The following is a 23492-nucleotide window of genomic DNA, read 5'->3' as shown; positions in this document are numbered from 1 at the left end:
TTAGATGAGACCACAGTAAAGCCAAAGCTTGCAGAGGGAGGCGAGGGAAGCCTTGTCTTCCAGAAGGAGGCTGGAGGCTGGTAGAGACATAGGGTACAGCTCGATATTGTCAACAGCAGACCCCGCACTGTTCAAAACCCACACCCCAATTTGGGCATTTCCAAGCTGGACAGTGGTGCTGGAAGAAGGTACCCCATCACTGCAGTTTGGGGGTGGTGGATCTTTTCTTCTTCCCCAGGAGAAAGGGGTCTGCTTGACTTGTCATGGTTCGCTTCTGGTCTTTGGAAACGTGAGTGCCCCTGGATTCATTTTCTTGGTGGGAGGACAGGATTGAGTGATTCTCAAGCCGAGTTCTGAAAGACATAGAATCTGGCACGGCAAGATACAGGGCGGGTGGGGGGGGCGCACTGTGGGGCTGCAGGCTGTTAGCATTAAGTACTGTGGTCTGGGTTGGAGGACTGTTCAAGGGGAATGGAGGGGTTTCCATATGGGATCAGTGAGGGCAGGTCACTGGGGCACCATAAGGAGATGGACATGAGGATGCTGACGCCCTTCCTCCTTCACAGCTCCAGTCCCCATCAGCAAGATCAGGGTAGGTTGGCAGGAAGTTACAGGTGCCTTGAAGCCAGGTGGGAGAGGCCAGGGCAGGGGTGAGAGGTGGGTTTAGCACCCTAAAGCCTCCTGCCTACACACTGAGTGTCAGATAACACCCCTCCTTACCTCCCAGCAAAGCCGGGGCAGTTCCAAGATGGTAATCTCCAAATTTGGGCTGTCAGTCAGCAGGCCAGGAGGTGATGGATGGTCCCTTCAAGGCCGCAAGTCCTGTCTGGGGATCCAAGTCTTGAGAGAGCTTCCCTCCAGAAGGAAACGCACTCTCTCCAAAATGCAATTACTTTTTAAAGGGGGAAGAAGGATTTTTCTGAATTCCACCCCTGACTTGTCAAACCAACAAGAGTAAAAACATTAAGGTCAAATACTCTGAAAATTGCAAAACTATTTCAGGCTAATTTGGGTCTGGCTGCGAGAGACCTGTTTCCTCTATGGCTGTTGTAATCTATGTTTAACTTTGTGGTGACAGTCACAGGGGAAAAATTTGGAAGAAAATAGCAACAAGGACACTCAGTCTCACCACGCCTCTCTCCCTCCCTCCCTCTCAAATGTGTGTATATACATACACACACATGTATGTCTATGTGTTAATACACACACACACACACATGCACACACACACGCTTAGACCTGACAGAGGATCCAAAGATATATCAGATTTTTTTTCTTTTCTTTAGTTTTCTTCTCTTTTCTTTTTTCTTTTTTTTTCTTCTTCCTTTTAACTAAGAAAGTCCAGATTCATAACAGAAAGGACAGGAAATAGATTCCTGAAAGTGACCTGCTAAAGAAAGATGTGAGTGCTCAGGTCCTTTGGGGGGAATCCCTAAGCTCTGTGCAGTTATGATCTTAGGGTCCATCAAGCAAGACTAGATCTGGGAGAGTGTGTTCTTTCTTCCTTCCTTCTTTCCTTCTTTCTTTCTTGTTTTATTTGAGAGAGAGAGAGAGAGAGTGCACAAGTAGGGGGACTCAATCCCAGAACCCTGGGATCATGACCTGAGCTGAAGGCAGCTGCCCAACCAACTGAGCCACCCAGGCGCCCCTCTGTCTCTGCTTTTTGAGGCATAACTGTCATACAATAAATTGCAATATTTGAAATATACCATTTGGTGAGTTTAGCATGTAGGTAGCCATGAAGCTGTCATTGCGACCACTTGTGAATATACCCCACGCCCCCCATTTCTCCTTTTTTAAAAAAATGCCCTCCCCAGTGAATATATTTAATGATCCATGTGCTTGAAGGAGTGTCTGCCCAGTAGGGTGTGTACGTGTGAGATTTGAGCACAATCTAGGGGATTGTGTGTCTAAATGCTCACGGGTCTAAAAATGTGTGTCTCCAAATATCCATCTGGATCGATGTGTGTCTGATAACCACACAAAGGGTTCGCAGATGGGAATTGGGTTTGGTTTGTTTTTAATTGGTTGGGTCCATAAAGGTTTTTTTAGCCTGACATCCGGAAGAGGGATTTTTTTTTTTTTTAAAGATTTTATTTATTTACTTGACAGACAAGAGATCACAAGCAGACAGAGAGGCAGGCAAGAGAGAGAGGAGGAAGCAGGCTCCCTCCTGAACAGAGAGCCCGATGTGGGGCTCGATCCCAGGACCCCGGGCTCATGACTTGAGAGGAAGGCAGAGGCTTCAACCCACTGAGCCACCCAGACACCCCTCAGAAGAGGGATTTCATAGGAGACAACCTTCCATCATTCTTCTTCTCCTGCCCCCCCACTTTTTAGTTGTGGACTACCAAAGGCATCTCTGTTCCTTGTCAGGCAGTAGTCTAAAGTCATACGTTTTTCCAGCCCAGTCCGGGGCCTGTGCAGGCGTTCCCTGCATGGATGTAGGGCACGTGACTTAAACACTCAGGCCAAGCTGAGTGTGGTTTGTGGACTCCGTCTTGTTCCTTCCTTGTCCCACGTGGGCCAGGTGTGGAGACTCTTGACTTCGTGGGCAGAAGCCACCTGCTGTCTTACCCTTGCCTAGGGACCAGGGGGGACTCTGGAGGCAGGCTGCCTGGGTTTAAATACATTTGACTTGTGCAAGTTACTCAGTTTTCCTCATCTGTGAAATGGGGCTGAGATGAGAATCACTCGTGTTTACCATCACGAGGACTAAATGAGGTAGTCCTTGGAAAATGTGTAGTACAGGGCATTCATTACACACATGCTCACCCAGAGGGTGAGCGAAGATCCCATGGATTGACTGCTCAACGAATTCCTTCATAACAAGACAATGCCATCCAAAACGCAGGCGCTGGGAAACTCTTTGCCTTCCCTGATTATTTTAGAATCAGAAGAACTGAACTTTTATTTTTTTATTTTATTTAAAAATTTTTAATACAATTATCTTTTTTTTAAAGATTTTATTTACTTATTTGACACACAGAGAGAAATCACAAGTAGGTAGAGAGGCAGGTAGAGAGAGAGGGGGAAGCAGGTTCCCTGCTGAGCAGAGAGCCCAATGCAGGGCTCGATCCCAGGACCCCGGGACCCTGAGATCATGACCACTAAGCTACCCAGGCGCCCCAGAACTGAACCTTTAAATAAGTTCTTCTCACCGTGTTTGAAAAACAACGACAAGTGTCCGTCTTTGTGGTTGAAGGCGTTCCCACGCTGAACATGCCATCAATTTAAGGACTGTTTGCAAAGAGGTTTGACTACACGAGCAAGGACAGAACAGCAATCTGTGGGATTTAATTGCCAGGACAATCTGGGACCATAGGAGGCACTCAGTTTTAGTGTAAGTGGACCGATGCCTCCCAAATGCTCTTTCGCTGGGATGCCGCTGTTCCAGGCAGAGGCAGGTACATGGCAACCTTCGTTTGTGAGACTGGGGTCCGTGGGGGCTCCTAATGACACAACATGTTTCCTCAGCCCAGCTGTGATCCCAAGCTGGATTTGAGAATTATTTCCCCAGATGGCTGACAGCTTGAAAAAGATGTTTAAAAAACTCGACTCTTCCGCAGCAGCGACGTTTGCTCTGTGAAACACGTTTCTGTAAGGTTTTCACTGAGGCTGTCAGCAGCACCCAGAACGAGCCCTAGAAATATTTAGGTGTTAAAAAAAGGTCACGTGGCCATTTCATTTCTCTGCTCTTGCAACAATGGCCGTGTATGCAAGCATGTCTGTCCCCCGATATTAACTTACTTTGCCATTAAAAGGCATTTTTCCTCCTGCTTAAATCATTGTGTAAGGAATCTGTATTTATGAGGTATGAGCTTTCTGGTTGGGACCAGGAAATGAACCCCTAATAGAGAGACATAATTAAGATTTTTGGCTCTCGTGAGGGTTTTTTTTTTTTTTTCCAAAAGCAAGAATTCACAACAATTATTCTCATTAATTTTTACAACCTCTGTCTCACTGGTTGGAGCTGGCATTTATATTGGTTTTAGCCCCCTCTTCCCCCCGCCTCCTCCACCCGGATATCCGGTTTTGTGCTGATCTTGGAGAGGCAGAGTGCCTTTGGTGACTAGCGCAAGTCGGTTTCAGGGGAGCCTTTTAGTAGAACTCAGACATCCGACCGTGTCGTGTGCCCGTGAGGGAGCCAGCCAACAGGCAATGTGTTTGGAAGGGAATTTCAGAGACGGGGGTGGACAGAATCAGGCTGACGTTTTCACCTGCTGTGGAGCTTGAGTATTAACGGTTCTCCAAGGGTAATAATTCTTAGGTCCTGGGGACCTGTGCACTCGGTCTACAAACAAGACATATGTAGGAGCCACACACCTAAGTGTCTGTGTAGCAAACTGGGCTTGTCCTATGCAATTATATTTTTGGAAGCTCAAGCATTAGGTAGGAGTAGGACGTGTCTGGGGTGCAAGGAATGGTTTTGAGTGAAAGATTTTTGCTGATAAAAATATCAAAACATGCCTTCCCTTTTTTTCTTTCTCACCGCCCCCCCCCCCCCCGCGGTAATTGTTTGTCCTGAGCTATGGATGGAACAGTGACGTCATGGACCAGGCATTAATTCAGCCCCGATACCACACCCGTGTTGCCTACGAAACTCGCGGGGGGTGCAGCGAGGATTTCCTCCACCCCTTTTGGAATGACCTGATTTTTACTTCACATATTGAGCATCCCTCTCCCTGCCAGCTTTAAAAAAAAAAAAAAAAAAAAAAAAAAAAGCATGATTTATGGTCAATGGGGTTGCATTTTTTTTTTTTTTTTTTTTAATGACAAAGCCTGAGTGGGAGAGAAAGCTCTATTTAAGTGACTCGGAACAGAAGCAGCCCATTTTAAAGGCTGTTTTCCTAAGAGACTTTATTTTTTAACGATTTTGTTTATTTATTTGACAGACAGAGATCACAAATAGGCAGAGAGGCAGGCAGAGAGAGAGAGAAAGGGGGGAAGCAGGCTTCCCACTTGATCTCAGGACCCTGAGCCAAAGGCAGTGACGTAATCCACTGAGTGCCCCAGGTGCCTCATCCTAAGAGACTTTCACAGACCTTTCTACTCATTTGGAAGGGTCAAGTCAAAATCAGAAAGTTGTAGGAATAGGTCCAGTTTAAAAAAAAAAAATGAGGAAATAGGGAATGTGTGTTACCCATAAAGACCCACCCCTATTTTGTAAGTTTAAAAATAGGTATTATATTTTTAGAGTAGCTTTTTAAGATGACAGCAAGGTTAAGTGGGAAATACAGAGAGTTCTCTTGGACCTCCTGTCTCCGAAGGGGGAGACCCTCCACAAAGGCTCCCCCACCATCGACATCGCCCACTGGGTGGGACATTTATTATAATTGATGAATCTATACTGAGACATCAATATCGCCCAGAATCTGCATGAGGACTCACTCTTGGGGTCGTAGATTCTGTGGGTGTGGACACGTGTACAATCATGGACATGTATGGACCGTTACGTTATCACCAGAATAGTTTTATTTAAAGTCCTCTGGGCTCTGCCTATCCATCTCTCCCTCCCCGCACCATCTCTGGCAAACCACGGATCCCTTTTTGCTGTCTCTTTAGTTTTGCCTTTTCCAAAATGTTGTCTGTTTGGAATCAACATATTTTTAAAATGTTAATTATATATATATATATATATATATATATATATATATATATATATATATTTAAAAGATTTTATTTACTTATTTGACAAAGATCACAAGTAAGCAGAGAGGCAGGCAGAGAGAGAGGGAGAAGCAGGCTCCCTGCAGAGCAGAGAGCCAGATGTGGGGCTCCATTCTAGGACCCTGGGATCATGACCTGAGCCGAAGGCAGAGGCTTAACCCACTGAGCCACCCAGGTGCCCCGATTTTTTATTTGTTATTGCAGGCATACACACATCCACATGTGTCACATAGTAATTTCATGTTCATTATAGAGTCTTGGAGTTAGAAGGAAACCTTATAAGGCCATCTCTTCTGGAAAACAGAATGTACCAGAATGCCCGCCCCCAAATGGATGAATTAGGGGCACATTCACTAGTTACTACTCCTGGCTTCTCAAAGAGACTTTCTCAAAGTCTGTAACGCTACTACTGAGGGTAGCTGATGTGATTTTTGTGGGTCCTTGCATAGGACAGGAACACAGAAAATTGTTCTCGTTTTGATTATCTTTCTACTCATCTATCAGGAAGAGAGTTCAGTCCCAGTGTGTGTTAAATGCATTTCTAAAAGTGTCTCGTTTCCCCTTGCCACAAAGTCAGGGCAGGCCTTGGGTTTGGAACTTTCTGCGGGGGCCAGCAGAGAGAATTTGATACAGTAGTTTTCCTTTTATCGAATAGCTCATGATTCTAGTTTGAGGTGGAGAGAGGTGATATAATATTTTTTAATAAAATAAATATGGAGGCATCTGTGTGGCTCAGTCGGTTAAGTGACTGCCTTCGGTTCAGGTCATGATTCCAGGATCCTGGGATTGAACCCCACACCGGGGTCCCTGCTCAGTGGGGAGCCTGCTTCCTCCTCTCCCTCTTCCCCTGCTTGTGTTCTCTCTCACTGTTTCTGTCAAATAAGTAAATAAAATCTAAATAAAATAAAATAAAATAGATGTAAACAAAAGGTGGTGAAATTTAAATAAAAATACTAAGCAGAGAGCAGCGTATAGGTAGATACACTGTTATAGATATAATTTTATAAGTATAAATACATATTATATAATGTTATTATATAATAAGAAGATTATAGATATAATAACGATGGCGAAGGTGAAGCTTTCATGATTGAACCTCGTGAATGCTGCCTTGGTGGCTCTCAAGAGATTCGATAAATAAAAATTCAATTCACACGCAGCTTTTAGGAAGTATTTTAGCAGACTCCATACGGATGTCCTCTTTCACCAGAATCTGTCTTGTACGCTCACGCTTAGAGACTACGTGTTGATGGTTTCCGTGAAAGTTCTGACCATTGAACCCAAGATCCTGCTCCACTGCTAACCTCTGTGCATTGCAGCAAACACTTCCAAGAAGAGGGCTCTCTCTTCTTTATCTGGAAAATTGAAGGGCTTTGGAGTTGACAGACAGCTGTCATGCCTGTTACAGCCCTCTCTCCGGGTGTTTATTTAATTCGGCACCAGCTTCCACCTGTGCTAGCTAGCTCTGCGAAGCTGAAATGAACAAGGCATGAGGCATAGCAGAATCTTGAAAGCAACCAAGTTTCTCCAAATGGCGGTCACCAGGCTGCGGGAAAGGGGCACCATGTCACCGTGCCCAACTTTCCGAGGGGGAGGGGGACTCCAAGATTGTGTTTGAAACACAACATGCTGGGATTAAACAACAAACCAGCCCGGCTGGAGTGATGCAGAGTATGACTCCAATTAAGGGGCAAACCGAAACCAGGTTTTTTTCCTTTTTAAAAGCGGTCTGATCTAGGGAATTTTTCAAAGCCTCCTCTAGAATGAAGTGGTGGGTCCCACTGACGTGACTGGCTTAATTTGCTTCTTTTGGTCGCCAGAGGCTGCATTTCCAGCCATCGAGTGAAAACCGACTCTCTCTTCCCCTTCCTGCAGATCACCCAATTAAAGATTGAGAATAATCCCTTCGCCAAAGGATTCCGGGGCAGTGATGATATGGAACTACACAGAATGTCGAGAATGCAAAGGTAAGAAGGTGGAGTGCTGGGCTCTGGTCTCTCCAAGTTCCCTCCCACCCCCGCAAGGAACCCAGGAGAGCCCACAGCCGCCTCCCTCCTCCCGCCTTCCCCACAGACACCCAGGCATGTTGACCATCGAGAAAAAGGAGAGACAGCCACCTTCGGTCCCACCATCTGATGACCCCCACATGCTCCCATGTGGCTCACCCTATGGGACAGCCCTGGGCGGTGGTGTTGGGGGGAATGTGTCCTCCGGGGATGGGAAGGGGGAGAAGGCACCAGGGAACTTGGCCTTCTCCATCTGTCCCGGGCAACAAAAGCTCCAGCTTTCTCTCCCCTTTCTTTGCCTTCTCTTTCCTTCTCGTGAAATCAGTCCTTTCTCTCTTTCTTCCCATAAGTCACAGCCGATGAATGATTTTCTTTTTGGCAACAACTCTTGGTAAATGAAAGGGAAGTTAATGACTCGATTTCCTGGGGGTGAAATGCAGACAAATTTGACACCACGTGGTGGTCCGGGGCACTGGGGAATTGGAAGCTGGTGATAAAAATTGCTCGGTATTTTTACATATCCTGTGGTCACAGTTGCTGATATGATGAATAGAAGGGGTTGTAGCAAATGTACATAGTGGGAATTTGGTCTGATTTGAAGGGATTGTACGAGCATTGCCAATTTTGTCAAACATTCTCTGTACCTCTTCATATGCTTCCAAAATAACTTACCATATGGCAAGAGAATTAGAAGTACATCTTGATTCCTTTGACCAAGAAAGGGTTCCTTGCCTCCCCCCTCTTCTTTTGGTGGGTTTAGTGTTTCAAAATAAAATGAGGTCACGTAGGAAGCTTTTCTTTATCCTTTCTGGAAGACAGGAGAAGGGTGAGTCAGGCAGATGGGACAGACATACTCATTCAGGGATCTAGGAGAGGAACAGAAAAAGGCCATAGTGTTGTCGTTTTCACACTGGTTTGGAAATGCATGCCGCGGTCTAGTGAGCAGACTTTCCTGATCTAAGTTTGCGTGCTTTTATTTATTTATTATTTTTTAAAGCACTTTAAAAAATAAAGATTTTATTTATTTACTTGTGAGATTGAGAGAGAGAGAGAGAGAGAGGGAGAGAGAGGGAGCACAAGCAGGGTGAGCTGTAGGCAGGGGGGAAGCAGGCTCCCTGCTGAGCAAGGAGCTCAAGGCAGGACTCCATCCCAGGACCCTGGGATCATGACCTGAGCTGAAGGCAGACTCTTAACTGACTGAGCCACCCAGGCGTCCCAGATTTTGCATGATTTTAAAGAAGAACTACACCCTGACCTTCAGGTGTGCGTAACTCTGCCCCACTCGTCTGCATTTCTGCATTTAGAATGGGGTTTCTTCCCAATCACGGATCAGGAAGATGCCTTTTGTGACTCTAAGAACCAAGCTCTTAAATCATCATCATTAAAAAATAACAACTGGCTTTTTGAATGTCTGCATTTTGAAAATGGAGTTGGATTGAATCTATGGTCCGTGGAAAAGCTGACAACAGGTATCCTAGAAAGGGAGAGGGGCCGACGACCTTCTAGTTGTCCCTAAGGGATTTTAGGCTTTGACAGATTCTCACCTCCGTCCTCCAGCCGGTGAGGGTCGAGGCTGTGCAGGTAGGGACTGGAAGCAAGGCACCCCGTTCTAGCCCGCAAACCAGGGGTCTTCCCTCCTTTCCACAAGGTCAAGAGCAGGTGGGATCGTGGATTTGAGGTGTTGTAAATTGCCCTCTCACGTGTAACCAGTCACCAGGTCCTGTTGTTTCTGCCTTCCTAACATATGTCTGAATTCACCCCCTTTCTTCTGCCGGGCTTTGCCCACTTTCTTGCCCACCACAGCCTCCTAAGTTATTTAAACCCTTCCAGGATGTTCTCCAGGCATCTGCCAAAGACATCTTTGTAAAACACAGGTAGATCAGCGAAGGTTACTCCACAGCGTAGAACACACCCAGGCTTCCTGTTGCCCTCAGGCTAAGGCCCAGACTCCTCCCTGGGGTGGGCCGTGCCCTTCCCTTCGGACGCAGTCACTCTCTCGCTCTGACCCCTGCCAGTGTCCGCTCTCTGTCTCCATCACGCTGAAGGCGATGTTCCACGCCCGTATCCTTCCTACTGTGTTTGGCCCTTGGAACAGCAGGTCTGGTCTTCCGCAAGCTTTCTTCCTTCCTCTTTGCTCAGCCATCTCCTGTCCATCACTAGGTGTCCTTGGAGCTGTCCCTTTTTCCAAGAGGCAACCCCTGGCCACAGACTGTGGATATCTATCCCCCACGACCCCTTGGCGCTTTCCTGTGTCAGGCCTGGGCCCTTCACTTTGGAAGCTGATGGCATAGATGATAGGCACGGAGGGGAGACACGTGGGGAGGACAGGTGTCTGAGAGATGAAATGTCGGTCACCCCAGAAACTCTCCCCTGAGGTTCTAAACACAGCTGGCTATATATTTAGGCGGATGGCTCTACTTTGGTCTGAACTGGCTGTCCTGATCATCCCCCTATCAGTGCAGGTTGGCTGAGGGGTCGTCTACGTGTCCTCTTTGGGTAGGCACTTGCAGAAAAAGGCGGGACAGGGTTGGCTGGTAGTCCGTAGGCACTAATTGACATATTGGGTGCAAACCTGCAGCCAAAGAACCACGTGTGTCTTTGTGGCTGTGTTAGGAGTTGCGCTGGGGAGCCAGAGGGCTGATCTGAGCACTGACCAGGCCGGAAGAGTAGATGGGGTCATCTGCCCAGTCCTGTGCACGTGGCCCCTGGGAAGGAGGAGGAGTAAGACAGAGTGGCTCCAACAGAAGGCTCTGGGACTCAGACGAACCTGGCTTCCATCCTTGCTCTGCATTTGTGAGCATGTGACCTCGGGCAAGTGACTTAACCTCACAGAGCCTCAGTATCTTTATCTGTAAGATGGGCATAAATGACAGCCTCCGCCTTCCACGATTCTTATAAGAATTATATGAGAAAATGTCTGTAGGGTGCCTGGCTCCTAGGCAGTGTATCTGATTTGGGAGAAGACTCCCCGTTACTCCCAGTTCTGCCCTCACTCGGCATTTATTCCGGGCTATGGTCCCAGCTCCCAGTGACAAGTGGGGAAGATGGCTGTCCAGAGTCGGCCGTGATAACAGCCAGGCCAGAATGGCAGGCTCCCTGTTCATCTTGTAATCCTGTTTCCTGTCCCCCACACACCCGGTGACAGCTGGCCCGAGAGGGGGAAAAAGCAGGAGGAATGACATTTCCTCTAATTCCAACAGTTGGAAGAAGGGGAGAGGGCCGGACACGGACCCGCGCGTAGCCCACATAAATAACGTCTGGATTAGCTTGGCAAACGTCTGGACACTCACCCTATCTCTCCGAGCCCGCCTCTCTGCGTTTGGAAAATGCAGATGGTGTCTTAGTTGTTTTTCCACCGCTCATTTATGGGCTCTGGTTGCAGAAGCAAGAACCGCTTGTTATAAAAACGGGTGAGCTGTGGAAAAAGCACAAAAAAGAAGATGAAGTTATTTTAAAATCCTGTCTCCAGCTGACCGATTAGAATATGTGCCAAGGTCATTTCGAAAGGTTAATTCGCGGCTTAAGAAAACGTGTTACCCTAAACAAATAATATTTCCCAAATTGCGGGACCTCTAGCCTGGTGACAGATGGGAACATCAGGCAGATTTTTAGAGACAACGTTGCTTGGAATGAGAGTAAGTTCTGAGGAAGGAGCGAGGAGGGCAGGGGAGAGGTAAGGTTGATTATTAAAGGGAAAATAGTAATTAAATGAGAGTAGAACGGGTATAAAATTTTGGTGGACTTGTCAAGGTGATATGCAAGTAACAGAAATTGGAGAAATATCCCTAAATGCTCATCTTAACAAGAAAGGCGTGGGAGCTTTCGCTGTTTGAAATGACCTAGGCCCTGGTTTTCCATGATAGGTTGCTTTCTTTGACCTTTGCTTTAGTCTTTAAGATGTGTTCAGGCAAGCTGTGAACTTCCTAAGAGTGGAAGGTGCTGGAGGCCAAGGCCAGGGCCCCTGGGGGAAGGGGTGGGGGTGATGGGGGGGAGGGGCGGTGGAGGAAGGAGGGGAGGAGAGGCTGGGAGGGAGGCCTTGTGGGAAGAGGGGTCTGCGTGTGTTGGGAAGAAGGGTTTTCTGGGTTGGGTCAGGGTAGAAGCCGGCAGGGATCTGCAAATCTGGAGGAAGGGTCAGAAAGTCTCCGAAAGCCCCCTGGGGTGGCACAGTGGAGGGGGAGAAAGGGGACAGTTGCTCCAAGAACGTGACATTCTCGAGACAGAAGGGACTAGGGGAGACAGCGTCTCTTCCAATTTTGCAGAAGGAGAAACTGAGGACTGGAGAGTCACTTACTTTTCCAGTGTCGGCTCTGTCGGTCTGTTATGCGGGAAGACATACCGATGAAGTGCTCATGCTGGGGCAGGTCTTCAGGCGGCAGAGGTGAATCAGACCCCAGAGGGGCAGCATCCCCGGGGAAGAAAACTCCGCGGTTGGGCTCCCCCAACTCCACCCAGCCTCTACTTCCTCATCTGTAAAATGGGAGATAATTACAGAACCTACCTCCAGGGCTGTTGCGCTGGTGGAGGAGGTAATGCGTGTGTCCTGATGACTCTTGCTACGTAACTGAGTATTCCCGGGTCTCCCTGGGGCTGGCTGGGAAGCCCTGGGCCGCAAGCGAGGCCCTCCTCTCTCTCTGTATGTGAGGGTAGATCCAGGAAGAGCCAAAGCTCTAGAAACCACTTGCTCTGCGCCTCCACGGCTCGTTCAAGGGACGCGGAAGTGCAGACGACCTCAGTTCTGACTGGTCGCCACTGTATGCAAGGCAAAGCATGAGGTAACACGAAACACTTTTATTTTGTTCATGGTTTGTGGGTCAGGAACTTAGAAAGGGGTCATCTGGGCCATCCCTGACTGCCTTCCGGTGTTGTCTGGGGTGGCAGGTAGCTGATGGCACCAGGCTGGATGTCCGGACTGGGACACTGCTGTCTCCCATGCTCCATGCTGGCTTTCGGCTGGGCTGTCAGCGGGGCTGTCCCCTGGAGCATGTGCACCCGGCCTGGCCGACACGGCCGGTCCCTGGGGAGTCAAACTCCTTCCACGGCTGTGGACTGCCCCCAAGACAACCAGGAAGAAGCGGTGAGGCTCTGTTCACCAGCCCTTGGAAACTGTAGCATCCCTTCTGTTGCATTCTGGTGTTGAATGGGACTCAACCAAGGGGGGACCGAATTCCAGGGGCAGGGATCCCTCCTCTAGACAGAAGGAGAGTCAGAGTGTGTCCCCATATTTTAACACCATCCCCATAGGCATGGAAGCACTTGGCCCCGCATCGGGCCCAGACGGGTTGATGTCAGGCATTGAGACGGGGTCCATGTCCTTGGGAAGCCAAAGGCCAGGGTGACGTGGCCAGGGCCACGCAGCTGGTCAGGGGGAAGAATCCTGGCCGTGAGCTTGGTTTCTTAGGAGGAGAGACTCACCTGCCTCTAAGTGATTTTTTAAAATATTTTAAAAAAGATTTTATTTATTTATTTGACAGACAGAGATCACAAGTAGGCAAAGAGGCAGGCAGGGAGAGAGGGGGAAGCAGGCATCCCGCTGAGCAGAGAGCCCAATTTGGGGCTCGATCCCAGGATCCTGGGATCATGACCTGAGCCGAAGGCAGAGGCTTAACCCACTGAGCCACCCAGGCGCCCCTCTAAGTGATTTTTATTGACCTCCATCTTCTTCCTCCAAGAAGGGCTGGGTTTCCTAATCAGGGTCCCTATTGAAAGTCCAATGAAAGCCAAGGACTGAAAAACTCACAAGATATAAATAGACAAAAATTTCAAACCACTTTAAGGGATTCAGGGTTCTGGGGCTCCCAAAAGGTTAAAAACCTTCCACTGGCACCGCCCCTCCTTCTCGGGGCCTGGCTTCCTGATTCTAAATTAACGTTCAGCTCCTTAACCTCAAATGGTCACTTCTCAAATGGCTTCGCACTCTTGTGTTCCCATGCTTGCGGTTAAAGGTAATCGGAATGCCCGGTTAATGAGCAGTGATTTCCAAGACAACATTCTGGAGATGGCATTAACTCCCTGCTTCTTGCCGAGCTTTTGGCTAGCCACAGGGCTTCCCCCAGAGAAGTGTGAATTTACGGAAAACAAGAGGGGGTTGTGTTTGGGAAGCTGAGCCAGCCTAAGTTGCAAACTTGAGGTTTGTCCCAAGGGGTCTCACCTTGGCTCGAGGTTGTCTGTTGAGGATGTGGAGGCTCAGAACAGCCCTCCCAACCCCCCATCCTCTGCCCCGACCTCCCCCTCCCCGATAACTCCTCCGCTAACAGACGAACTCCCCCTGTTAGTCTGCAACACTGTCCCCACCCTCCCCTCCCCCACCCGCTGCCCCAGCACCTACCTGCTCTTCAGGGACTGTGTCTGTGGGCAAATCACTCACTCACATTTAAGCAGTGCTTCTCAGACTTTGGCAGACATTGAAATTACCTGGGGGCAGGGGAAGCTTGTTAAGAAAAGCAGATTTCTGGGTTTCCTTCTCAGAGGTTCTGAATTGGTGGCTCTAGGGAGGGCTCCGAAACTGCCCTTTGACAGGTTTTCTGATGGAGGGGTCCCCTGCTTGTACCTGGGTAGTCCCTGGGCTCTGCAGCATGAGCAGGGGCATTCAGGTAAATGCGTGAAACAGATCTGGAAATAGATCCCATGTGCTGGACTATTTTATAAAAAAATAACCCTTTGCTCTAAGTGCTCAACCCTGGCTGAATATGAGAAGTGCCTACAGTGCTCCCCCAATGTTTTATTATGAAAAATGGAGGATCTGTAGAAAACATGAAGAATTGTACAGTGAACACCCACATACCCACTGCTTAGGTTCTGTAGTTAATATTTTGCTGTATATTTGCCCTATTATCCATCCATCCATCCATCCATGCATCCATCCATCCATCCCCCCATCCACCCATCCATCCACCCATCCATCCATCCATCCATCCATCCCCCCATCCATCCATCCACCCATCCACCCATTCATCCATCCATCCACCCATCCACCCATCCATCCATCCACCCATCCATCCATCCCCTAGTCCATCCATCCAAACCCTGACCCATCCATCCATCTGTCTGTCCATCCAACCAGACATTCTCTAATCCATCCATCCATCTTATTTTCTTAAAGTGTTTCATACTGAGTGGCAGACATGAGTATATTCCACTCCTCTGTTCTTCTGCATGCGTATCATTAACTAAGATTCAATTTTTGCTCACAAATCTCCGTTTTAGGTAAAATTACATACGGTGAAATGCACAAATCTTAAGTGCACTGTTCACTTTTTAACAAATGCACATTCCTACAAAATCCAAGCCCCTGTCGTAATATAGAACATTCCCTCACCCCAGACATTTCCCTCATGCCCCGCCCCAGTTAATTCCTGCCTCCACACCCCCACCAGAAGCAGTCCGTGTTTCAACCTTTTTTCTTTTGACTGTAAGTTAGTTTTGTCTGTTCAGAATTTTGTGTAAATGAACTCTTGCAGTGAGTCCTCTTTCTCCTGGGGAGATTTATTTTTTTCAAGGTTTTATTTATTATTATTATTATCTTTACATTCTATATTTTATATTTTTATAAATATTTATAAATATTTTATAAGTATGTGTATATTTACATATTTACATATAATATATTTTATAAGTATATATTTATGTAATATATTTTATAAATATGTAGTATATAATATATAACATATATAAATATCTATAAATATTTTATATTATAAAATAATGTATCTTTTTATTATTTTGTTTTATTATTTTATATTCTATATTATTTTTATATTTTAATAAATATTTTATAATATTTATAAATATTTTGTGAATATTATAATAATATCATATATTATTATTATTATTTACTTTTACTGTTTTTAGGTGGAGGGACCGATTTTTACGTTAGCACGTGGGCCGTTTAGCATTCCTGCAAGGGTGGTTGCTTTGGGGTGACTTTGCCAAGGTCGTGATTTGAACTAAAGGTCACCAGAAGCTGCTTGATTTTCTTCTGTGTGACCGAGGAGCCCCCAGGGCAGAACCAAGGCCTCAAGACCATCCCCTTCGGTACAGGAAGCAATTCGAGAAAGGTCTGTTCATCTGGACCCTTTCAGTCTTCCGTCCTCCAGAAAGAGCCCAGCCAAACCTCGGAAAGTCCTCTCTACCTTCCCATCCTCCCTCCCAAATCATGAAAACAAACAAACAAAAAAGAAACTACTAAGACAGAGGCATGGTTAACCTTGTTAAAATTGCTACTTTTAGGAGACAGAACCAAAATGACGAGTTCCTGTCTGTCGTTTCCCGTCATAGTTCTTGCTCTAGGGGCTCACGACAAGGACGTGAGACGTGGGCCTCATGATTCTCCTCCTGTGAGTGGAGACACTGAGGCCAAGGCTGACCTCATCCGTGCTCCGTGCAACGACCCAGGGCTTTCTCCGTGATTCTGGAGCTGCCCCTGTTGTGTTGCTCAAAGCTTTATTGAGTAGGTGATATGAGTGTGGACTTCTCCCTAGAAAAATTTACAAGTTCTAACTATCTAATATTTTGGGAGGGGAAAAGGGGGCTCATAGGCCATCTGGAGACCTTGCGATGTAAGAACTTCTGCTTCCGAATTGAATCCTGGGCAATCTGTAAGCTGGTGTCACACTGAGCCGTGCGTCCCAATATATGCTAAATCTTTCCCCGCATTGTATTGTTTTACAACCCCGGGAGGCAGTGAGTCTTATCATTCCCATTTTACAGACAGAAGACTGAGGCTCAGGGAAAGGTGGAACCGAGCCGGCTCCCCCCGTGGCCAGGTTTGACGCCAGGTACCGAAGTGAGGCATGTCCGACTTCAAACGCCCCACTCCACACAACCACCCGCATGGTGAATTACCTAGAGATTTAACAAGGGAGCCCGGGCTCTCCGACCAAAGTTGCCGCAAGTGGGGGGGGGGGGGGTGCTGCTTAAACCCATAGAGGGAGGCATCCTGGAATTTCTTGGCACTCCTCGAATCCTACTGCCCTGGTGGGATCCGCGTGGGGAAAGGCATGCGGCTTCTCTGTGCACCCTGTTCTCACTATGCCCTTCTCCAGCTTTGCGGGCTGCAGGGGAACTGAGTCCTAGAGCGACCTGTAAAGCACCGTAGACAGGAAAGAGGCAGCAATGAGGATCTGTCCCCAGCTCAGTCCGGCCCAGGCATCCCGCCACGCTAGATCAGAACAGCGTCCCCGAGCGAATTAGAAAGTTAGTCGTGAGCGCTCTTGTGGGATGATGGGGCCCCTTTCTGAATTTTAGTCGCAGATCAGGGTACTAGCCAGAGGAGGAACTTGCTCCAGGAGGAGGGGGATCCTGAGTCCCAGCCCTGCCCTGCTCGGTCAGTCGTTTGAGAGAGGCTGCCCGTCCTCGAGCGAGCCGCCGCCCCCCTGCCCCGCGCCCCCCACCCCAGCACCCCGGCGCCCCTGCCACCTGCTCCCGTGAAAAGACCGATTCAGTCGGCCGCGGTGGAAAACGTTCTTGGGGGCGTTCGTTAGCTGGCGGCGGGCGGTTTGGCCGTGGATCTCAGTGTTCCCTTGTAATGTTTTACAACCCAGACCCGGCGACAATGGCGTCATTCACTGCACTCGCTCACGTGGAACAGAACGTGAGAGGGGGCCCGAGATGGGGAGAAGCCAGTCTGCGGGCTGCGACACCCCGGGCAGAGCCGAGGTGCTGGGGGCCCTGGCTAGCATCGGCAGGGTTGCGGCCAACGGCAGAGGCAGCGGTGGCTTGGGACATCCCGGTAACCTAAAAATGGCTCAGATGGTAGGACGGACAGATTGACCAGTAGCCCTTGACGTTGCCCATGCAGCCCGTGTCCTGCCGTCAGCCCCAGACGGCCTTATAGAACAGGGTGGCTCTGTCTCCCTGCTGCTCTGTGCTCCTCGTTGGTATGAAGGCGCCGTCCTATGACCGAGTAGAAGTTCGCTGGCAAGAACTTGGGAATAGCGCTGACCCAGGGCCAAGCTCAGCTTTATCCTTTTCTTAGCTGTGCTATCTGGGGCCAGGTGCTTACCCTCTCTGAGCCACAATGTCTTTACCTCTAAGTGTCGCTAACCCTGCCAACGAAGTGTGCTGGTTGCCCAGAGGGAACGCGCGGGAGTCGACCAGCAGAGCGGCTGGAGCGTTGAGAAAGCACCAGAGACCAAGGCTGAGGAGGAGTTGGAGGTGGGGGACAAGGATGGGAATTAGTCTGAGAAAAAGAGCTCTCTGTTGCCGCCTCTCTTCCCAGACATGCAGGAGCTTCTCCACTTTTCCTTTGCTTCCTTTGTGCCCTGGATTCCTCGCTAATGCTCGCGAGCTGCAGGGCCAGAGTCTGTCTTCACAAGCGCGGTCGACAGAGGGTCGCACGGCCACAGGTCGTGTTCCTTGGGTCAGGGAGCCCGGAAGATGCCCACAGCCCGTGTGATTGCCGTGTTCTCCTCCCTCTGCCTCTGTAGCCCCGCGCTGGTGGAGAACACACTTCACCCTTGCACGCACACACCCATTTTGACACCTGTCCGATGGACCTGGGGACGTGCTCCTCCTGATTGATGGCGGGGAGGGCGTTGCCAGCGCCCTGGGGGAAAACAAGCTGCGAGGGACGAGCGGTTATTGGGATAATACGGCTTTCCCACTTCTGTGAGTGTTACTAATCAAAAGCAGGATTTGGCCTTTCCAGAGAGTAATTTTGCAATTTGGCAGCGCTGGAAGGGAGAATTCCGCGGAGTCCATTGATACATTCTCTTGTAAAATCCCTCAGCCAATTTTCCCCCGCTGTGGTGGTGGCGGGGGGGGGGGGGGGGGTTTTTTTTTTTATTAAAAAAAAAAAAAAAAAAACCGTCCCCATTAAGAATATAAGACTAAAAGAGATTTCCCCTTTCCTGTTGGAGCTCCGGCAGCTTGGTTCTGGAACTAAGCAGACCTAAATGGATTTGCCAGCGAGATTGGACAACTTTTATAATGTTTTATTATTATTATTATAATCTCCCTCCTCCTCCTCCTTCTTCTTCTTCTTCTTCTTTTTTTTTTTTTTTTTTTTTTTTTTTCCATTACGTAGCTGGAGCCACAGAGAGGACTGTAAAGTGAACTTCATTCCTTTCAGACTTCTGGCCCCAGGGGGAGATTTGGAGTAGTGTGGCTGCTCAGGATAGTTCCAGCTTTGGTTCAGAGGTGGTACATGCCACAGGAAAGCTCCGCCGGGGGACCCCCGGGTGTCGTGAGGGCCCTGTAGCCTCATGGAAACTTGGCAGACGCTCCGTGTGCCCTACTTGGCTACTCTGATGTGCTTTTGCATGACAGGCAGGGGCCGGTCTGGAGACGGTTGCCCCCCGAGGGGTGGGAAAAGCAGGAGAGGAATCGTGGGCCCTGAGCCCTCTGCTCCTCTACGGGTTTATTTGCATCCTAGAAATGGAAAAAAAGTCATCAGGAGCATGCCTAGGAGTAGCGGTTAGAATCCTGATTGTGTCACTTTTAGCTCTGGGACCATGGGTGAGCTGGTGACCTCCCAAGGCCTTGGTGGCCTCAGCCCAGAATGTGGGGACAAAACCTACTTCATAGGGTCTCAGAAAGGATGGAAAGGGCCAGTGAAGCAGCCCTCATGCCATGTTAGATGTCGTGTTCTTGGTACCTGACCTGATTTCAGGAGGACTTTTAAGGCATAAAAAAAAAGTAGGTTTATGGCAAAAGTCACAACTAAGTTGGGGATTTGCTGATATGTTATTTCTTCTAGGGAGACGTTCTTACTTAGGTGGTTTGGTGCCATGGGCCTCTCTGGTGGTCCAGTGGACCTTATGGGTCCCCTGTCTCAGAATAATATGGTGAAAGGCAACCTATTAAATGCATAGATGGCCAAAAGCAAACCAGCGATCCTGAAACGTAGTCATCAGAATGTTCTTCGACGGCGATGTGGAGTTACGCGTGCTTCCTACATGCCTTAAATAACGGGATCTAGCAGCAGGTCCTAAAGGACTGTAATTTTGAAGCCGTGATAAGCACAAATGGTATCTTGAGGCATGTGCAGCAGCTGGGTGGAAATGAAATTACTTCGTTTCTGTTGATGACAGTCGCTACCACTGCTAATGCAGCCGTGGCTTGTTGCCTACATTTGGAGCAGAAAGGAACGCTCAACTTCAGTTCAAGATTAGTGAAAATAAAGACGTCATTTTAAAAATCCAAATTTAGACCCTTCCGTTTTCCCCTGAGTAAAGACCTCCCAAGTCAGGGAGACAGGCTATGGGACTGCTTCCCCTGAGAAATTCTGTGGGCTGAAAGTGTGAGTCATTTTTGTGAAGGTGCAACAGAAGTTTCTACCAAGTGCCAGGTATTTTCTAGGGCATCTGGTGGGAGCTTTTCAACAGTCTCATCAGGCTCAGAGAGGTTGGGTGCTTCATCCGAGGCCACACAGCATTAGCTGGCGGATCTTTTAGAGAACACATGTCTTCCCAAATCCAGAACCTTCCTTCTTTCCACTACATCTAGATTCTTAACTATGTGAATAGAAATCAGGGTCCAGTGGGTTCTTCAGGGATAGGAAGGTATTGGTGTGTGTGCGGGGGTGCTCGGAGTAGAAGGCTGCGGTTTCTCCGCATCATCTTAGCATTTTCCTCGTTTCACAGACCTGCTTTATCTGAGCTCACTGGGTTAGCGAGAATGTTGGGCTGGGTGTGCTACAGCTTCAGGCATGGGGGCCGGGGCGTTTTATGAAGACTGGGCATTTCCTGGAATTAGCAGCTTCTCTGCATTTCTACGTGACTTGGAATCAGATTCAAGTCCTGTTCTCCCCCACCCACCTGCAAGTAGTCTTCTTGGGAGAAGCGTGAGGAGGGCTTTGAATATCTTCCTCTTTAAAAAAAAAAAAAAAGATTTTATCTATTTATTTATTTGAGAGAGAGAATGAGAGAGAGAGAGTGTGAGAGGGGAGAAGATCAGAGGGAGAAGCCGACTCCCCATGTTGCTGGGAGCCCAATGTGGGACATGATCCTGGGACTACAGGATCATGACCTGAGCTGAAGGCAGTTGCTTAACCAGCTGAGCCACTCAGGCATCCAGTATTTTTGTCTTCGTCTTTGTTTTACTTTTCACCCAAACAGGGCTCCGCTTTGCACAAAACTGTAAGTGCCCTTAAAGTTTTCCCACATCCCCAGTTCCTGAGGGAAGCCCTGGTAGTTTTCGTAAGTTAGACACTGTTCCTTGTCCTCCTGCCTTGGTTTGTCTTACATGGCTTTCTGCATCCCTGTGCGGACAGTCTTCAGATTCTTTTTGAACCCTGTATAATATTCCATTCTCCACACTGTCAGAGTTGACTTAACCACTCATTCATGAAGGCGTTTAGGCTGTTTCTTGTTTTTTCCCTATGACAGACAGTGCTGCAGAGAGAAGCCTCATGCTTATGTCCCTGTACACAGACTTGGACAACTTTTTTTTTTTTCAAGATTTTATTTTATTTTTTTTTTTAAATAGAACAAGAGTGAGAGAGAGAGAACGGGAGTGCAAGAGTGGGGCTCGATCCCCGGACCCTGGGACCATGACCCGAGCTGAAGGCAGACAGTTAACCAACTGAGCCATCCAGGCGCCCCTGACTCGAACAACTTCTTAGGAAAATGTATAGTAATTGGATTGCTGCATCTGGGTATTGTGTGATTTTAAGAAAGGGGCTGCTATCTTGTTGCCTTCCAGAAAAGAGCTGGGTCACCCCTCCGACCGCCTGCACGGTGTAACTGTGATTCTCCTGCCCACAATTTCCGCTTTGGCAGCCCCCTCCCCTGCCTGGATGAACGTGTGCTCTAGGCCAGACCATTCTCCTCTTAGGTGTGTGTGTGCGAAAGCTTCTCTCGCTTCTCCCTTTGGTCTTGGAGCCACCCCTCCTTCCAGGTCCTCTACAGACTCCCACTCTGACCCTCCCACCCACCTGGCTTCCAGTGGGGGGTCCTGGGACTGCTGAGCACCCCTCCCTCCTTCCCGGGGAAGCTTCTGTTGCAGACCCCTAGCCCTCATGAGGAAGAGAGTGGGAATACTGGTCTGAAAGCTGAATGCAAAGACCTGTGGGTGGTGTCTCCTAAAAGGGTGAGGAACCACATGTTGAGCCCTTGGGAGGATGTTATTGAGAGGACGTGACTGGGTTTTATTCTGCTTGGTTCAGCTACTCAGACCACCGAGGCTCCGAAGGGCACACAGTCTGTAAGTGATGGAGATGGGACGTAATCTGGATCTGCCTAATCTTAGATCCCATGCTCTGAGCTCTGTTTCCTTTGTCTTTGCCCTTCCTTCTTCCTTTCTTCCTCTCTCACCCTCTCTTTCTCTCTGCCCCCACTCTCTCAAAATAATGGCGTAATGAGGATGCTTCCCCTTTGTGGAGCACTTGCTCTGTTCAGTCTTTCACACGTATTAATTCATTTCTTGTCTCAGCAACGCTTTGAACTGGGGATTTTTACTAGCCCCATTCCACAGATGGGAAAAACAAGGCATGGAGGAGAAGTTAAATATTAATGTCTGTGGTGACAAATACAGCCACTCAAAAGGAAATTCGAAGGCACGGGCAGCAAACTCCCCAGATGAGGGTAACGGGGGATCATACCTGAGTATCCTAGGTGGTCAGTGACTTCTTCACTAAGGTTGGCTGAAGACCTCAGCCCTGTTTTATTTATTTATTTATTTATTTATTTATTTAAGATTTTATTTATTTATTTGATAGACAGAGATCACAAGTAGGCAGAGAGGCAGGCAGAGAGAGAGGGGGAAGCAGGCTCTTCACGGAGCAGACAGCCCGATGTGGGGCTCGATCCCAGGACCCTGGGATCATGACCTGAGCCAAAGGCAGAGGCTTTAACCCACTGAGCCACCCAGGCGCCCCCCCTCAGCCCTGTTTTAAAGATGGAAACCCAGAAATTCAGTCTAAGTGACTACTCAGCTCTTCTAGCTTTCGAATTAGGGAATTCAAAGACATATACATTAGGTTGAAGTATTTCAAAATGCCATGTGAAGAGGGGTTCTTCATGGGAGATGATCATTTGGTTTTCGGCATGCACATAGAACTGTTCATAAGCCTACTTGCCTAATGTATAAGGCATGAAAAATTAGTGCGTGAATATGTGTGTCTGTCATATTCGGTGCATTCGGGTATAATTGGATCACGGTGCTCATCAAAGACTCCTTTGTTTCTTATCCTGTGATGCATTTCTGGTGGATTCTTTGACCCTTTGGTTCCGCCTGCGGGGGGGATCTGTATCAGGGCACTGATCAATGTTATTTCCCATCTTCTCTCTTTCAGTAAAGAATATCCCGTGGTTCCCAGGAGCACAGTAAGACAAAAAGTAGCCTCCAATCACAGTCCTTTCAGCAGTGAGCCTCGAGCTCTCTCTGCCTCATCCAACTTGGGGTCCCAGTACCAGTGCGAGAATGGTGTGTCTGGCCCCTCCCAGGACCTCCTGCCCCCACCCAACCCATACCCACTGCCCCAGGAGCACGGTCAGATTTACCATTGCACCAAGAGGAAAGGTGAGTGTGACGACCTTTTTCTGTGTTTCCTTCTTTTCCTTGGGGGAAAAAAGTACACTTATGTATTTGAAAAATGTAAGCAATATAAAAATACATGGGAATTGTAAGAAATTCAAACTGTTCAGTAAAAGTAAAGGATCTTCCTTTGACATGTCTCCTTCAGTTCTGGGGCCCCTTCCTTGGGGAAAACCGTTCAGTCCTGTTTAATGCGCTCACACGTATGCACATGTGTGCACGTGTGCAGAGACACATAAAAATAGTTGTTTCTGCTTTTAAAGTGATTTTTTTTTTAAGATTTTATTTATTTATTTGACAGAGAGAGATCACAGTAGGCAGAGAGGCAGGCAGAGAGAGGGG

The 23492-nt window shown here is 48.3% G+C and overlaps 1 protein-coding gene across 3 annotated transcripts in view; it reads left to right on the top strand.

Annotated features, from left to right (window-relative positions):
* The window catches only part of TBX5 (T-box transcription factor 5), a 46412-nt gene that overhangs the window by 13432 nt on the left and 9488 nt on the right, over positions 1-23492 (top strand). For all 3 annotated transcript variants that reach the window (XM_059408501.1, XM_059408502.1, XM_059408500.1), the window contains exons 7-8: positions 7546-7637; positions 22909-23135. In XM_059408501.1, the coding sequence (XP_059264484.1) occupies positions 7546-7637; positions 22909-23135 (319 nt within the window). The remainder of the gene's footprint in view (positions 1-7545; positions 7638-22908; positions 23136-23492) is intronic.

Source organism: Mustela nigripes, chromosome 8, assembly GCF_022355385.1.
Source record: "Mustela nigripes isolate SB6536 chromosome 8, MUSNIG.SB6536, whole genome shotgun sequence".
In the NCBI taxonomy this organism is placed as follows: Eukaryota; Metazoa; Chordata; class Mammalia; order Carnivora; family Mustelidae; genus Mustela; species Mustela nigripes.
This window is presented reverse-complemented; position numbering and strand designations above follow the sequence as displayed.